Genomic DNA, 14212 nt, shown 5'->3' on the forward strand with positions numbered 1-14212 from the left:
TGGTTTCCATAGGTTAGTTTCCATATATTATTTCCATAGGTTGGTTTCCATAGGATGCGATGCTTTCCATCATCCCAACAGTTTGTTTGGTATCAATCAAGGCTCCTCCAATTCTAAATGCCTTTATACCAGTTAGGTGGATGGGTTTGGTGCTAGAGGCCACACCACATGCATACAATGCTGTGCATCAATCAGCCTCATTTTCTGCTCTTTTCTCTTCCTTGGCTGCAGATCTGCATCTCTCAGTGTTGGGCAGCACTGTGACCAGGCAGATGGCTCTGGGGTTGTGCAAAACCTACTTACGTGGTTTTGCTTCCTGAAAAGGCTTTCCTTCTTCTTCCCATGTGCCTCCAAGCCAGCAGTTTTCCTCCCTTTTTATAGAAGTTCTGATCACTTGCCCAGTTTTATTTCCTCCACAGTTATCTGTCAGTTCATTCCCAGACGTGTTTTGCAGTCAGAGCTTCTGCTGTTGTCTTCCTTGAAAGCCCCCCATCCTCAGCACTGCCTGACCTTTCCTTTTCCACTCGTGACTTTATCTCCATGTAACAACGACCTTTGTGGCTCATAAGAGTCAGCACGAAGGGAACTGGCCTGACACAGAGTTTTTCACAGTATTTTTCCATCTGCACTGGTGGCATCAGCCGTGGGTTGTTCTCTCCTGCTGATGGATGATGCGTGGCACTAAACAAAACCGAGGTCACTGCTGTCCTGCTAATTAGTTCTTGCATATAATAACCATAGTAACGAAGATATTAATAGGAACGAGTGTTTTGTCGTGTGGGTGCTGGTTGTGTACAATAGGAGGTGATCAGTGGGTAATTGCAAACGGGGTCTGAGGCAGAAGATGTGCTGATGGGAGGATCTGTGTGGGGGGAGGGATGGCTCCAAGGAGAGGGTTTTTATCTGTGTGTGGTTGGATGCAGCGTGGCAGCAGCTACAGGTGTGGACGTAGATGTTTTATTTATGGGTACAGCTGTAAGATTGGCCAAACTCCTGCTTGCAGTCCGTGGGTTTGCAGCCTCTGGATCTCCCAGCTGGTGAATGGGGCAGGCCGTCATGCAGGAGTGGCATCATTTCTCGTCCATGTGCTCAGGCTGATGGTGGAGCAAACAGAGGAACTCTCCTGTGCCCACCTACAGCATGCAGTGGGGGAATCCCAAAGGCCAAGGGTTCCTGTAAGGAGCACGGTGCTTTTCGGCTGGGTCCCAAGGAGCTGCTGAGGGTTCGCTCATCTGGGTGGTGTTTCTGCTTAGGAAAGAGCAAAGCCTTCATTTTGCCAAGAAATTGGGATGGCACGGTTCACAACGGTGCGTCTGCTGATTGCAAACTGCAATGCCCACGTTACCACAAAAAGGGGAGAGTGGACAGCAGGGAAATCTCTGTAAACTGGCATAAGAAGGAGCCTTGGCTCAGCAGGGCTGCCCTGGTTACAGCTGTTAGAAGCTTCTAGCTGATATTTGCTGTCATCTTAACTGCACATCAGTCACCTGAAGGCTTTCCATGGGTGCAGGTGACTGGGATGCTCTGTTGGCTGTCAGCTGCAGATGCTGCCAGAAAGGAGGCTGTCACTCGTGGCATGGGAGTGCCTACATTTGTGCTTGTGTACACAGCTGCAGAATGGCCCTGTGAGTCTGCAGGACAGCTCTGTCAAGGCTGGGAAAGGATTTTCTGCGTTGACTTTTGTCATGGTAATGTGAGCAGGCTCAAAAGGAGTGCAGTCCTGTGAGTTCACTGGCTTAGTGCTGCATGACTTCTTCCAGAGTTGGGGGAAAAAAAAGCAACTGTCCCACACGGTCTGTTTTCCTAATAGTCACCGTTTTCATTCATTTTTCTCTAGGCCAGCAATCCGTGCTGCCAAAAATGCTACTGCTTGTGAGTATGAATGCAGCAAGCCTGCCAACAAGCAGCTCAAATCGTCTGCTCTCACAGCTCTGTCCTTCCCCTGGCAGTGACCAAAGCGGTTCTTTTCAGTTTGGCATCTGTAAGCTTCCAAATTCGCAGGCATGCATCATCTCTGCTCCTTCTGCATTCCCCACCAACGTGCATTGGATGCACCAAAGTGTCTCACAGCTGAGGGTGCTTCCACCCGCAGCGCCTCTGCTGCTCTCATCTGCTCACAGGATTTCTGCAGCCTTTCCCTGCAGATGAACACAGACGTTTGTTTCAGGCTGGGTCGTGTTTCACACCGCTCCCTCTTGCAGTGTCCGGTGTCGCAGCTTCGCCCTCCTTCCCCAGCACACCCAGGGCTATTTTTATTTTTGGCACACTGAGTGAAGCAGTTCTGTTCTGTCGTGTTTTTCTTTCTGCAGCACCCACCCAAGCGCCCAGCCTGAGACGAGGATGTCAGACAGCTGCAGCTCCCCACGCGAGCATAGCAGTGCCCTGTGCTTTCCTCACTGGGATTGCTTTATTCTCAAACCCGGTCCTGAGTGAGCATGATTACAGCAGCTTTCAGCAGAGCTGAAGGCAAAGCAGGTTGCCTCTGGAGGCGTTCAGCGTAACGCAGTGCCTGGGTTTTGTACATCAGGACTCAGCACCGACCTCACAGCTCCCAGCGCATCGCTGCGTCTCCTTGGCACCCAGCGCCACGTTTCTTTGTGCAGGGCTGGGATGCCGTGTTGATCTTGGCCTCCTGCCCGCGTGTGTTTCAGCAGGAGGTCAAAGGGAGCGACGCGCTCGCAGCAAACGTGTCAGCTTCCCTGGGATGCTGGCATCAGCAGCACCTGCGGCTCGGGGAGGTGGCAGATCACAGCGTCTGCCTGTGGTTGCAGCAGCAGGAGGCCACGCTGTGCAGGAGGGATGGAGGCAGATTCACAGTGCTGTGTCCTAACAGCAGCACCTCACCACCATCTGTGTCAATGAAATGCTGGGTTTAGAAGGGTACTTTTCTTGCAGGAAGCTCTGGGCTGGCAGACGGCTCAGGCAGCTTGGTAGCACAGCCCCATGGCTGCACCCATTGCCATCCCAGCAGCAGTGCTCTGCATCCTCCTCCCCTCTGCTCCCTTCAGCAGTGCCTGCACTTTGTGCACGGTGCCCCGTGAGCCTTTCCCAGGGAATGGGACCGCGGTGCAGGGAGAGGAGAGAGAATGGAGACATGGGGCTGAGAGCCTTGTCCTGCTTGTGCTGACAATAGGGCCTTTCTTCTGCTTTCTGGAGCGCTGTGCTGAATGAGTATTAGCACAGAGGAATGTGGGCAGCCCGGTCTGGAGCTTGGCGACCCTGCACATAGCAGGGGGTTGAAACTAGATGATCATTGTGGTCCTTTTCAACCCAGGCCATTTTGTGATCCTATGAAATGAGCTCTGGCTGCAGCAGTGAGTCAATGAGCTGGCAGGAAGCCTGGGGGCTGCAGTGCGATGGGTCCAAAGGGTCCGTGGTGCTTTGAATGATGGCACAGGTTTTCAGGTTTGCAGCAGGGCACGCTGCTCTTGACCGGCCCTGCTGGAATCGTTCCATCTGTCGCACTTAAATCTCAGGCCCAGAAGGGAGATAGCAGAATATATGCAAGAATAAACCCCTGGGAGAAGAAACTGGAGCAGAGGGAGCAGGGTGATGGATGCCAATGGGGAGGATGGGAATTTGCGCTGAGGGTTGGGTTGCAATGGACCTGCTGACCAGAGAGCTTGCCAGGCTGCTGTTTAAAGAGACAGCAATAAAAATAATTTATGAACGGGCTTTTCCTTTCCTCTGTCCTCATTACCTAGAAAAATCTGGGTAGCAAAGCACTTCATCACTGCTTTGGCGCTCATAGGGGGAGCAAAGTTGTTCTCCCTATCTGTGGTTTGGCTTTGGTTTGGGTTTGTTTCTGTCCTAAGGCAGTTCTGCTGAATTCTGCCTTTCCAGGGCTTTAGATGGAATTTTCAGTTCCTTGAATTTGATTTAAAAAGAAAAAATAAATAAAGTCCCTTCAAATGTCAAAATATAAAGGGGTTTTCTGGGTGGTTTTTTTTTTTTTTTGGAAAAACCAACTTGCCTTGGGCCTAAAAATGTCAGCATGTTTTCACAAAGAAGAAAGCAGATTCTTTTCTTAACGCGCCCTTCTGAAAGGCTCTGCGGGTCTCAGCAGCTCTGCTTGGCCGTGGTTTTAGAGCCTCTTCTTTCCTCTCCTGTAGGTTCACCAAGAATCTCTCTCCAGACAAAATCAACCTGAGCACCCTGAAGGGGCAGGGGCAGCTGACCAACCTGGAGCTGGATGAGGAGGTGCTGCAGAATGTGCTGGAGCTGCCCACCTGGCTCGCCATCACCCGGGTCTACTGCAACAAGGCATCCATCAGGGTGAGCAGGGGGGGCTGTGGTCGCGTCCCTGGGTTCCACACACGTCATTTAATTCACCCTTCACTTAATATCCAGAGCACGCTGTGGCAAAGAGCCTCGCAGCTTCACTGCATGCTTGCTTTTGCTGCATTAGTTTTAGTTGGTGACCTGGCACTGTTCTTCAGAAGAAATGGTGATGAATGACTCCCTGCTCATTACCCCCAAGCACCTTCAGGTTTTACAGCCCTGTTTCCCCATTTCCTCTATTTTCCTCTTATTTTGATCGCTGAGCAGTTCTCTGTGTCTTCCCTCATCCCCAGTGGCTTGTTTTGTTAATGCTAAGGAATGAACACAGACCTCCACCAGGAATAGGAAGCAGAGACAAATGGAGTGCTGCTATCTGAAAGCCTGGCGATGCTGTGAGGCACCATAAAACAAATTGAGCTGAAGCCTTCATTGTTGAGAAGGCAGCTCTTAAGAGCTCTGTGAATGGCACACTGAGAAGCAGTGCACCCTGTGCTCATTCAGCCACCGTTGGCTGCTTATGTGCATAATGGCTGAAGTTGGACATGCATGGGCAGCTGCACTTTTGCACTCTGGCCCCTTTTAGAAATTTTCCTCCTTGTGCTTTTTAGAGCACAAAATTGACTTTTTTTCAGTTGATGTGAAATGCCAGGCTGTTTAATCTCGGCTGGTTCCAACCATAGCTGCATTACCTGGATGCACGGTTTTTTAGTACATGGAGGAGACTTGCTATGATGGTTCTACTCTGCCAAATGAGAATGAAAACGAGCCTGTCTTACTCATCGGATCTGTTCTATCTGTTTTTAGAGTCAGATCAGCTTAATATAGCACCAAACATTTGTCCTCCCTTGTACAAGAACTGCAGAGTAAGCGTGGCTGCAAGCAATTCAAATAGGATCATTTGGGTTTGTATGGAGTCTTCAAAAGGGTGACCTGACTTTCAGCAATGGCAGCATTTTCTACAAAGGGAGTGGAGGAATCTGAATTTGACACTGAGCACCTATTACTCACGATGACATACGAGATGCAAAAGCTGGGCTTGGCTTGTAGGGCTGGCAGCTGCAATGTCTCACTTCCCTTTCTGAGCTGTTTGACTGGATTTAGAGATGATGGAAAGTCATAATGGTCGTTTCTCAGAGCAGAACTTTGAGCTCAAATGGTTCCCTGCAATATCTTAACTTTCCCAGTGCAAAGGTGACTCCTATGATCTTACCTTTATTGTTTCAGATCCAGTGGACAAAACTGAAGACGCACCCAATCTGTTTGGTAATGTTTATTCTCTTGTTCTCTTCCTAATTCTCTGAAGGGAAACTGTGAAGTGCAGTGTCAACATGAAGCCTCCAGGCCTTCAGAGCATGGGGGAATTCTGAGAGCAGTTCTATTAGAAGTTGGGTGACCTCCCATGGGATTCCCATTTCCCTGCAGCATGGAGCTGGGCTCAGCTCTTGGGCAACGTTGCCTGCTTTTTGCTGTTTGTTTCCCCCCACTTTTGGAGATTCAGATCACCCAACCATTCTGGCACTGAAAGGTGTGAGAACTTCAGCACGAGACTGAGGGATGTGAGGTGGCACAGCTGGGTTATACCAGCCCTAGAGCCTCAGACCTGAGGGTGTAAGGCTGACCTTGAGCCTTGGTCTTGTATTTACTGCTCCTGTCTTTTGTCTTCCAGTACCTGGACAAAGTGGAGGTAGAGATGCGGACATGTGAAGAGCCCAGGCCACCCAATGGACAGTCTCCCATTGCTCTTGCAGCCGGCCAGAGGTCAGACCCCTGAGTCCCGTGGCTTCTTTCTGACGTGCTGGGGTATGGGATGGGCTGTTCTTCTCGAAAATCAACCACTGACCTCTGGGGTTCTGCTTTGAGTGGTTCCACACGTACCGCGCTCTCTCCCTGATGACTTAAAGGATTTTCTCTTTGCAGCGAATACGGCTTTGCTGAAAAGGTCGTGGAGGGGATGTTTATTGTTGTCAATTCCATCACTATCAAGATTCACTCCAAGGCCTTTCATGCTTCTTTTGAGCTGTGGCAGCTTCAAGGCTACAGCGTCAACCCCAACTGGCAGCAGAGCGACCTGCGGCTCACCCGCATCACCGATCCACAGAGAGGAGAGGTAAGGAGCCTTCAGATGTTGCCTGACCTGGGCTACATCCCTGTTTGTGGATAGGGACTGCAGAGGAAAGACGTGTGGGACGGTTCCCTGTGCCCTTGTTTCATTCTGTGTCCTTAAAGTGTTTCCTTTAATCCTGGCAGCTGATGCAAATCTCAGCATCTCCCCATTTTCCTCTTTCTGGGTAGGTTTTGACATTCAAAGAACTCACCTGGCAGACGCTCCGCATTGAAGCAGATGCAACCGACAACGGTGATCAGGACCCTGTTACTACTCCTCTGAGACTCATTACGAACCAGGGGAGGATACAGATCTCTCTCAAGAGAAGGGTGAGTGTTTCACCCATCCCCTGGGGGACGCCTTCTCTGCAGCCATGATGCACATTTCCTCCCACATCCCTCAGCCACGCTTCATCTCCTTCACAAGTACTGAGCCCGAGCTGATGTACTGCTCTGCTGTCTGTTGGAAACAGCTGTGTTCTAAACAAATGTCAAAGCTATTTCCCTGGGGAGAATAATGTGTGTGGAGCAAGTCTTAAAATCTGTTTTCTTGTCCCAAGGAGATCTGTCATCTCTTTACTGGGAGCTGGAAGGCTGCTAGCTTTGCTTTTAGCTGTCAGCAGAAAGGTGATGATGAGTGGATGTGATGAGAAGTTGCAAAAAATTGTCATCTCTTGTTTTTCTGTCTTAAATGGCCAGCAATCAATTTCCCTTCCAAAGAGAAGGTAGCTTTGAGTCCTTTCCTTCTCAGATGAGAGCAGTGTGGGCATCCACCAGATGAGTTAACTTCTCTCTCAGATGAGTTTCAGAGCAGCATCTCCGCTTCGTGCTACAGCTTCTGTGTATTTTGAGAAGAGTGTAAAGTGAGCAGCTCTTAGTCCTTGACACCTTCTTGCTGTTTTCAGACCAAAGATTGCAATGTGATGGCATCAAAGCTGATGTTTCTCCTTGACGACCTTCTCTGGGTGCTGACAGACTCTCAGCTGAAAGCAATGATGAAATATGCAGAGTCTCTGAGTGAAGCCATGGAGAAGTCTGCTCAGCAGAGGAAGAGCTTGGCACCAGACTCTGTGCAGGTGAGTGAGCCATAGGGAAGAGCAAAAGACAGAGAGAGCTCTGGATTTTTTGCTGTTGTTCTTTGGTTTCCATATAGCATAGTCTGTGAGAGCCTTGAAGCAGCAGTTCTAAGCAGCAACTTTCAAAGTTCAACATCCCTCACCACTTGTTTTTTTATGTTTTTCCCCAGATCCCGTTCTAAGTAACTGATTGGTGAATGTCATACAATAAATACGTAGGGCAGAGGACAAAAAGTGTTTCTAGGGGGGGAAGAGGAATATCACTGGTAGTGGAAGCTCTGGGGAAGGAGGGCAGTGCGCGTAGTGCAGTGAGGTTACAGGAGGGATCATAAGGAATACTTTGCCCTTTTGGTCTCAGCATATCTTCCAAGATGAGCTCTTACCAAGCTTGTTGTTTCCTAACAGATCACACCACCAGCTCCCAGTACCCAGCAGTCCTGGTCTCAACCATTTGGAGTCAGCCCGAACGCAACCAGCATTGGTCAGTACTTTGAGAAACACGACATGAAGGAGTCGTCCTACCACCTCCTCATCTCACGCCTGGATCTGCACATTTGTGACGACAGCCACACTCGAGAGTCAGGTAACAGAGAGCAGCAGCAGGAGCAAAAAAATCAGCCAGTCCTTTTCTTTCTCAAAGGAGGATTTTCCTCTGGAAACTCTTCTGATTGGTGCCGTGAGAAGTGTGATTAATGGGAGCCTGGAAAGCAGTGGGGTCTTGTGATTTGGAATTTGAGATTCTAGATCTGGTTCCTACGGTATAAACTGTTGCCTTGTTACATTCAATTGCCCTTTTCCTCCCCTAGGATGAGATTCTGATAGAGCTCTTTAGAAGCAGATACCAGCCATGGTAACAGTGATGGCAATCAGAGCAGCATTGTTCTGAATTATCCTGAGTCAGGGCTTGGATTGCAGAGCTGATCATAGTTTTCTTTGTTCCATTTCTCGCAGGCACTTTGAAGCATGGGATGCTGGGAGGTGCCATGCAGCTGACCTTCAGGAGGATGGCTTTTGACTATTATCCCTTCCATAGGGCTGGTAAGGGGGTTTGTCATTCCAGCTTGAAAAAAGAACTTGAAGAATGGTGATGCTGTGAGGCGTCGGGCAGGGCAAGAAGAAAGAGCTGCACAAAGGACCTGGGTCTGAAATCCTCGTGGTCAGGGTTGATCTGATTTACCTCTTGATGGAAGATTGACAAGTTGTTGGCAGAGTGCAAAGAAAGGAACGAGTTGCTGCCTGCCATAAAACCATAAAGTTGGAACTTTGAATTTCTTTTTGGGTTGCTGAAGCTCAGGACCTGATTCTGAGCACATCAATTAGAAAGGGTTGTGTCTCAGGAGAAAATCTGTTGGTTAAGTGAGGGTGCAAGAAGAAGTGTCACCGTGGCATTGTTCCCAATGCTTGTATTTGGAGTAGCAACAGAATGTGATACCAATCAAGGGGGATGCTTTACAGGTTGATATTGGTTTAAGGGGAACAAGAGAGTTGTGAGTATGCAGGAGCCTAATTTTAAAGCTGGTGTGTTTACTTCAATGCAGGAGATGCCTGCAAGCACTGGGTGAGGTACAGTGAGGCAATGGAGACGCGGGGAGAATGGGCAAAAAGGTTGGTCAGTGAATTTCAGAGCAAGGTGGAGAAGCATTACGAAGAAATGGATGCTGCCTTTGCCAAGACTCCACTTTCTCCCTTCAAAAAGAAAGCAGGTAAGGATGTTGGATTAAACTCCTGGAGGTGATAACAGCTGTTCTCCATCCAGCAGCATCTCCAGTTCCCTTTCTTAGCAGCTTGATCCGTTGTTCAGAATTGCATGGCACACCAAAAATCATCAATTTAATGGCACAGTACATTGGGTTTTATATTGGAATAATACTGCAGCAAGAATGGACAGACCTGGCTTATTTCTATCCTCTTTAAGTGAATGTGTAATGAGTAAATGAAATAGGCTGAGCAGCAGAAGGTGGCTGAAATGCAGCTGAAGAACTTCTGTTGGTGCAGATCACGCTGATCTTTCACAGTTCCTCTGCAAGCACTGAGTGTTGGCTTTCTTTTGCTGCCTGGCTGTGCCCATCTGTTTCTAATTCTGGGGCTGTTATTTCTGCTCTGTAAGCACGTCTGTGTCGGAGCTGACGGCGACGTTCACTACAAAGGAGTTGAGTAAAACCCTTCTGCTCTCCCATCCCCACAGAGGCGTCCTTGAGTCCTCACAAGAGCCCCCTGGAGAAGGGCCGTGGAGCTCCCTGCAGTCTGCCCCAACTCCGGCACCCTCCCTGGCACCGCCTGCGCTCCAGCTGTGTGCTGCTGCGTGTGGACGACTTGGACGTTCACCAGGTGGGGGCTGAGCAGTGCCTGGGGGCAGCCACGTGGGGTTTTTGTGAGGAAGGAAGTTTAATTGGCTGTGGTGCAAATAAATGGCACAGATCTCGCTCAGTGCAGGCCGGCCATCACAAGCTGAATGCCATTATTGTGCTGCTCGTGCAGCCGTTAAGGCAAGCAGGGAGTGCTGGTCGTTGTCACGTGCAGAGGAAATTGCATGAAGAGCCACAGAGTTTCTGCGCTCTTTGAGTTTGTGTCCGCTTTCAAACCTCCTCAGGCAAAGCCAGGATAAAAGATTTCGTGTATTTGAGAAGGAGGTGAAGATGTGGATTTTTGACAGAGGAGGCATGTATCTGCCCTCGTGCTTTCTGACCCAGCACAGCAGGGATCACTGGAGTGGATCACCCTACATCCACACACCCTGTGCCCTTTGTGAGATCTGTACCAGATGCTGTCATGCACTTACTGGCATGCTGTTAATACTGGAGAAAGTTATGATGGGATTCACTTCTGTTTATTCACATCACCTAAATCTGATTGTTCTGGTTCTTAATAGCAGTGACGTGGGGTATAAATCATAGAATCATAGGATGCCTTGGGTTGGAAGGGGCCCCAAGGATCATCAAGTTCCAACCCCCACAAGCAGGGCCACCAACCTCCAGATCTGGCACCAGCCCAGGCTGCCCAGGGTCCCATCCAACCTGGCCTTGAACACCTCCAGGGATGCACGGGGCATCACAGCCTCTCTGGGCAGCTGTTCCAGCACCTCACTGCTCTCTCTATGAAGAACTTCCCCCTGACATCCAACCTCAATCTTCCCTCCTTGAGCTTTAAACCATTTCCCCTTGTCCTATCACTGTTTACCCTTGTAAAAAGTTGATTGCCCTCCTGTTTGTAATCCCCTTTTAAATACTGAAAGAATATATGTGTATACAGAGAGATGAATTCCCTCAAAGGAGAGGAGTTGACAGTGTTAGAAGGTAGGGGAAAGTTGAATCATTACTGGAAAGCCAAGTGTGTTTGATGTGTAAATGAGACACATTGAGTGTGGGAGGCTGCAGGTTTCTGGGATGCTTTCTTTTGCCACTTGCAGGTTCTGTGCAACTGCATTTTTGCCATTGGTGTTTTCAGGTTTCCACAGCTGGCCAGCACAGTAAGAAACCTTCCACCCTGCTTTCGTGTAGTAGAAAATTCCTCAACCTGCCTGATCAGGTCTCTGCAATCCACATTGAATTCACAGAGTATTACTTCCCAGACAATCAGGACTTTCCAGGTAATACACCAAGGTTAGCACCTTCTTTCCTAAGTTCCTTCAGAAATCAGTGTTTTCATTCTTTAGGTGTGTTGTCCATTTTGAAGCTTCTCTGCGTGTCAGTGTCCATTCGGTTCCCTGACGTTTGCATGTTTGCCTTTCTAAATTACTACTGAGAAAATGGTGCAGGGTTTACGTGGTGCAAAATGTGGAGGAAATGCTGTACTCAAAAAATAATGAACCCAAGAGCGTATTGAAGGACCTGCTTTGGTTAAAGCTTGGGCTTCTGGGACCCCAGGGAGCTCTGAGCGCTCTGCAGCCCTGGTGTGAGAACTGGGGCTCCTCGCTGCTCTGCTGCTTCTCAGCTTTTCACATCCACGAGGTCTGTGTTGAGGTGGATGTTAAAGCCCTGTGCTTTGGTGTTTGCAGTGCAGGAACTGAATTTGATTCTGTTTTGTTCTAGTTCCTTGCCCAAACCTGTATGTACAGCTGAATGGTCTGACGCTGACCCTGGACACAGCAAGCATGCTGTGGATAAACCTCTTCTGTCTGGACCTTTATCGCAGCCTGGAGCAGTTCAAAGCAATCTACAAGCTGGAGGACTCAGGCAAATGTGATGAGCATGTTGACGTTCGACTGGATGGCTTCCAGCTGAAGGTACCATGCCTTTCCTCCTTTGCACAGCAGTGTCCTCTCCCTCTCCGTGGTGGAAGTACCAGGGAATAGCTGGAGTCCAGGATGAGCAAACAAAACCTCCACCTTTCTTCTGCCCACTGCTTGTGTTGGTTTTGTTTTTATCTATGGGCCATAAAACAAGCATTTGAGTTCTACTTCAGAATAGATGGACAGGTCAATAGTTATGGAAGCAGTTTCAAGGAGGAAGGAGGAATTGCTGGTTCAGGTAACCAGAAGTTGCTTTCTGGACTTTGGAAGTTGCTTTGACTCCCATTCCATTCCCAATGGGCATCTGTCTGTGGCGTTGACATCCTGTGATGTTTGCCATCTAGGTGATATTTTCCTTGTGTCTCATTTCTCTTCCCTGATTTGTAAATTTTATTCAGTTTCTCAAATGAGAATCTAGTTCAGCTCTTGGGATTTTAGTAGAGACCAAGACTTCTCAACTGTTTATATATTCCACAGCTGAATTTCTGTGTAAATGGCCAGAATGGGGTTCTGTTGATTTCCCCTCTTGCTGCTTATCATATCACGTCATATCATATCATATCATATCATATCATATCATATCATACCATATCACAGAATGGCCTGGGTTGAAAAGGAGCACAGCGCTCATCCAGTTCCAACCCCCTGCTGTGTGCAGGTCCCAACCAGCAGCCCAGGCTGCCCAAAGCCACATCCAGCCTGGCCTCGAATGCCTGCAGGGATGGGGCATCCACAGCCTCCTTGGGCAACCTGTTCCAGTGCCTCACCACCTTCTGTGTGAAAAACATCTTTCTCTTTCTTGTAGCTCAGCATCCCTGTGGAGAAGAAAGTCGCTGCCCATCAGGATCGCCCGCAGGCGCTGTGCATCCACACGTCGGAGATGACGGCCACCAACACCCGCCATGCTCCCTTCTGCAGCTGCCAGGACCTCCAGAGCCTCTTCCGTAAATTTGCTGGTTCCGAATTCTTCCACTCCAGCTACACCCAGTTCCCACGATCCCAGGACAATTTTAACCTCCTCCATACCCTTTTCTTGCGCCACGCCTACGAGGTGGATGCTGGACCTCAGAAGCATTCAGGTTTTCCTCAGCCATTGCGCAAAACCTCTGCCTCTGAAGATCTGTGGTCTGTGAATTTCACTGAGCTCTGCCTGGACTTCGAGGGTGCTGAGAGCTCAAAAGGCAGAGCCCTTAGCTTTATCGAGCCGTTTCCCCTGTCCGTTTGGGCCTGTCTTCCCAAGAGATGGGGGCAAGCTCAGATATCTAAACGACAGCCGTCATCTGTCTCTGATTTGAAAATCAAGTCTTCTGCCAGCTTTAGCAATCACTCCAAGAACGAGAACCTTCCCAGAGAGCATGGAGTTTGTCAAAGATCAAGAACTGACCAGGATCTGAAGAGCATCTACAAGGTCCCAGAGACGATGGATGCCTTGGGAGAATCTGAGTGTGAACTTAACGATGGGGTAGATGACAAAGAGCTGGAAGCCTCTGCTGATATCCACGTGCTTTTGTCCTCCTCTGTTCATGTCAAAGTTCGTCTCAACCACTACCAGTACCTGGTGCTGCTCAGGATGAAAGAAGTTCTGCAAACACTACAGGAGCAGCTGACCCAAGATACCCAGGAGGTGACTGGGTGTCCTTTAGATCCCATGTCTGCTTCGGTAGGAGTTATGTTCCACGGTGCTGAAGTGGCCCTGCTCATGAACCCCACACCAGGCTCCTGCTTGGAGCCCAAATCCCTCGACTCAGATACAACAAGCCTGATAGAGTCGGAGCTCTCACCTTCAGACAGCAAGGAGGGATTGGCAGCTGAAGAGAAGGAGCTGGCAGCTGAGGAGAAGGAGCAGAAATCCGAGACCGGTTCAGAAAAGGGAATGTGCAATAGCACAGGGGTCCCAGAGGACCATGAGGCTGAAAATACAGGTGCCAGTGCAACCATTGTGCCACTGGAGAGGCTTCCAAAATCTGCAAGCGATGGAGCTCTGAGCACAGCCCCACCAAGTAAGAGCATGGAGGAGAAAGGTCTGATAGAGGAAGCATGTGAAGCTGTGGAAGCCCTGGTTGCAGAAGGAGCAGAAGAGCCTGGCAGCCACCCTCAGAGCCCTGCTCCCCTCCCTGTCAGCCCAACCTCAACCAGTGCTGGCCCCCCGGGAGGAGGAAATCCCTCTCTCAATGGCCAGGCAGAGCTCCTCCCTTTGAAGAACCTGGAGGTGGAGCTGTCTAGTGCGCTGCACATCACAAAGGATGCCACCAAGGAAGCTCTGCATGTTACCATGGACCTCACCAAAGAAGCTATGTCTATAACAAAAGATGCTCTGAGCTTGAGCCGGGAGAAGATGACCTCTACTGTGCAGAAAATGCTCTCTCTCCCTCCAGCCAAGTGAGTGAGCTATCTTCCTGCAAGGCTGCTGGGAAAGGGGGAAGATGTAGGTGGACTGCTCCCTCTGTCTGTGTGCCATTTGGACCAGAGAGGTGTCAGACCTTCATAATATAAGTTAGACGAAAGCCTGCATTGCAAGCATGCA

General features: G+C 49.5%; 1 protein-coding gene across 4 annotated transcripts in view; it reads left to right on the forward strand.

The window, feature by feature from the left end:
* UHRF1BP1 (UHRF1 binding protein 1) overlaps positions 1-14212 on the forward strand; it is a 28341-nt gene that overhangs the window by 5415 nt on the left and 8714 nt on the right. For 2 of the 4 annotated variants that reach the window (XM_042884129.1, XM_042884132.1), the window contains exons 2-14: positions 4113-4275; positions 5506-5544; positions 5948-6039; positions 6199-6388; positions 6574-6714; positions 7290-7460; positions 7866-8043; positions 8412-8498; positions 8999-9163; positions 9646-9788; positions 10905-11046; positions 11489-11682; positions 12494-14067. In XM_042884129.1, coding sequence (XP_042740063.1) covers positions 4113-4275; positions 5506-5544; positions 5948-6039; positions 6199-6388; positions 6574-6714; positions 7290-7460; positions 7866-8043; positions 8412-8498; positions 8999-9163; positions 9646-9788; positions 10905-11046; positions 11489-11682; positions 12494-14067 — 3279 coding nt within the window. Of the gene's footprint in view, positions 1-4112; positions 4276-5505; positions 5545-5947; positions 6082-6198; positions 6389-6573; positions 6715-7289; positions 7461-7865; positions 8044-8411; positions 8499-8998; positions 9164-9645; positions 9789-10904; positions 11047-11488; positions 11683-12493; positions 14068-14212 lie in introns of those variants that run through there. The other 2 variants (XM_042884130.1, XM_042884131.1) reach the window with 2 other exon arrangements.

This window comes from Lagopus leucura, unplaced genomic scaffold (assembly GCF_019238085.1).
Source record: "Lagopus leucura isolate 7727_CA_CO unplaced genomic scaffold, USGS_WTPT01 Super-Scaffold_100043, whole genome shotgun sequence".
NCBI lineage: Eukaryota > Metazoa > Chordata > Aves > Galliformes > Phasianidae > Lagopus > Lagopus leucura.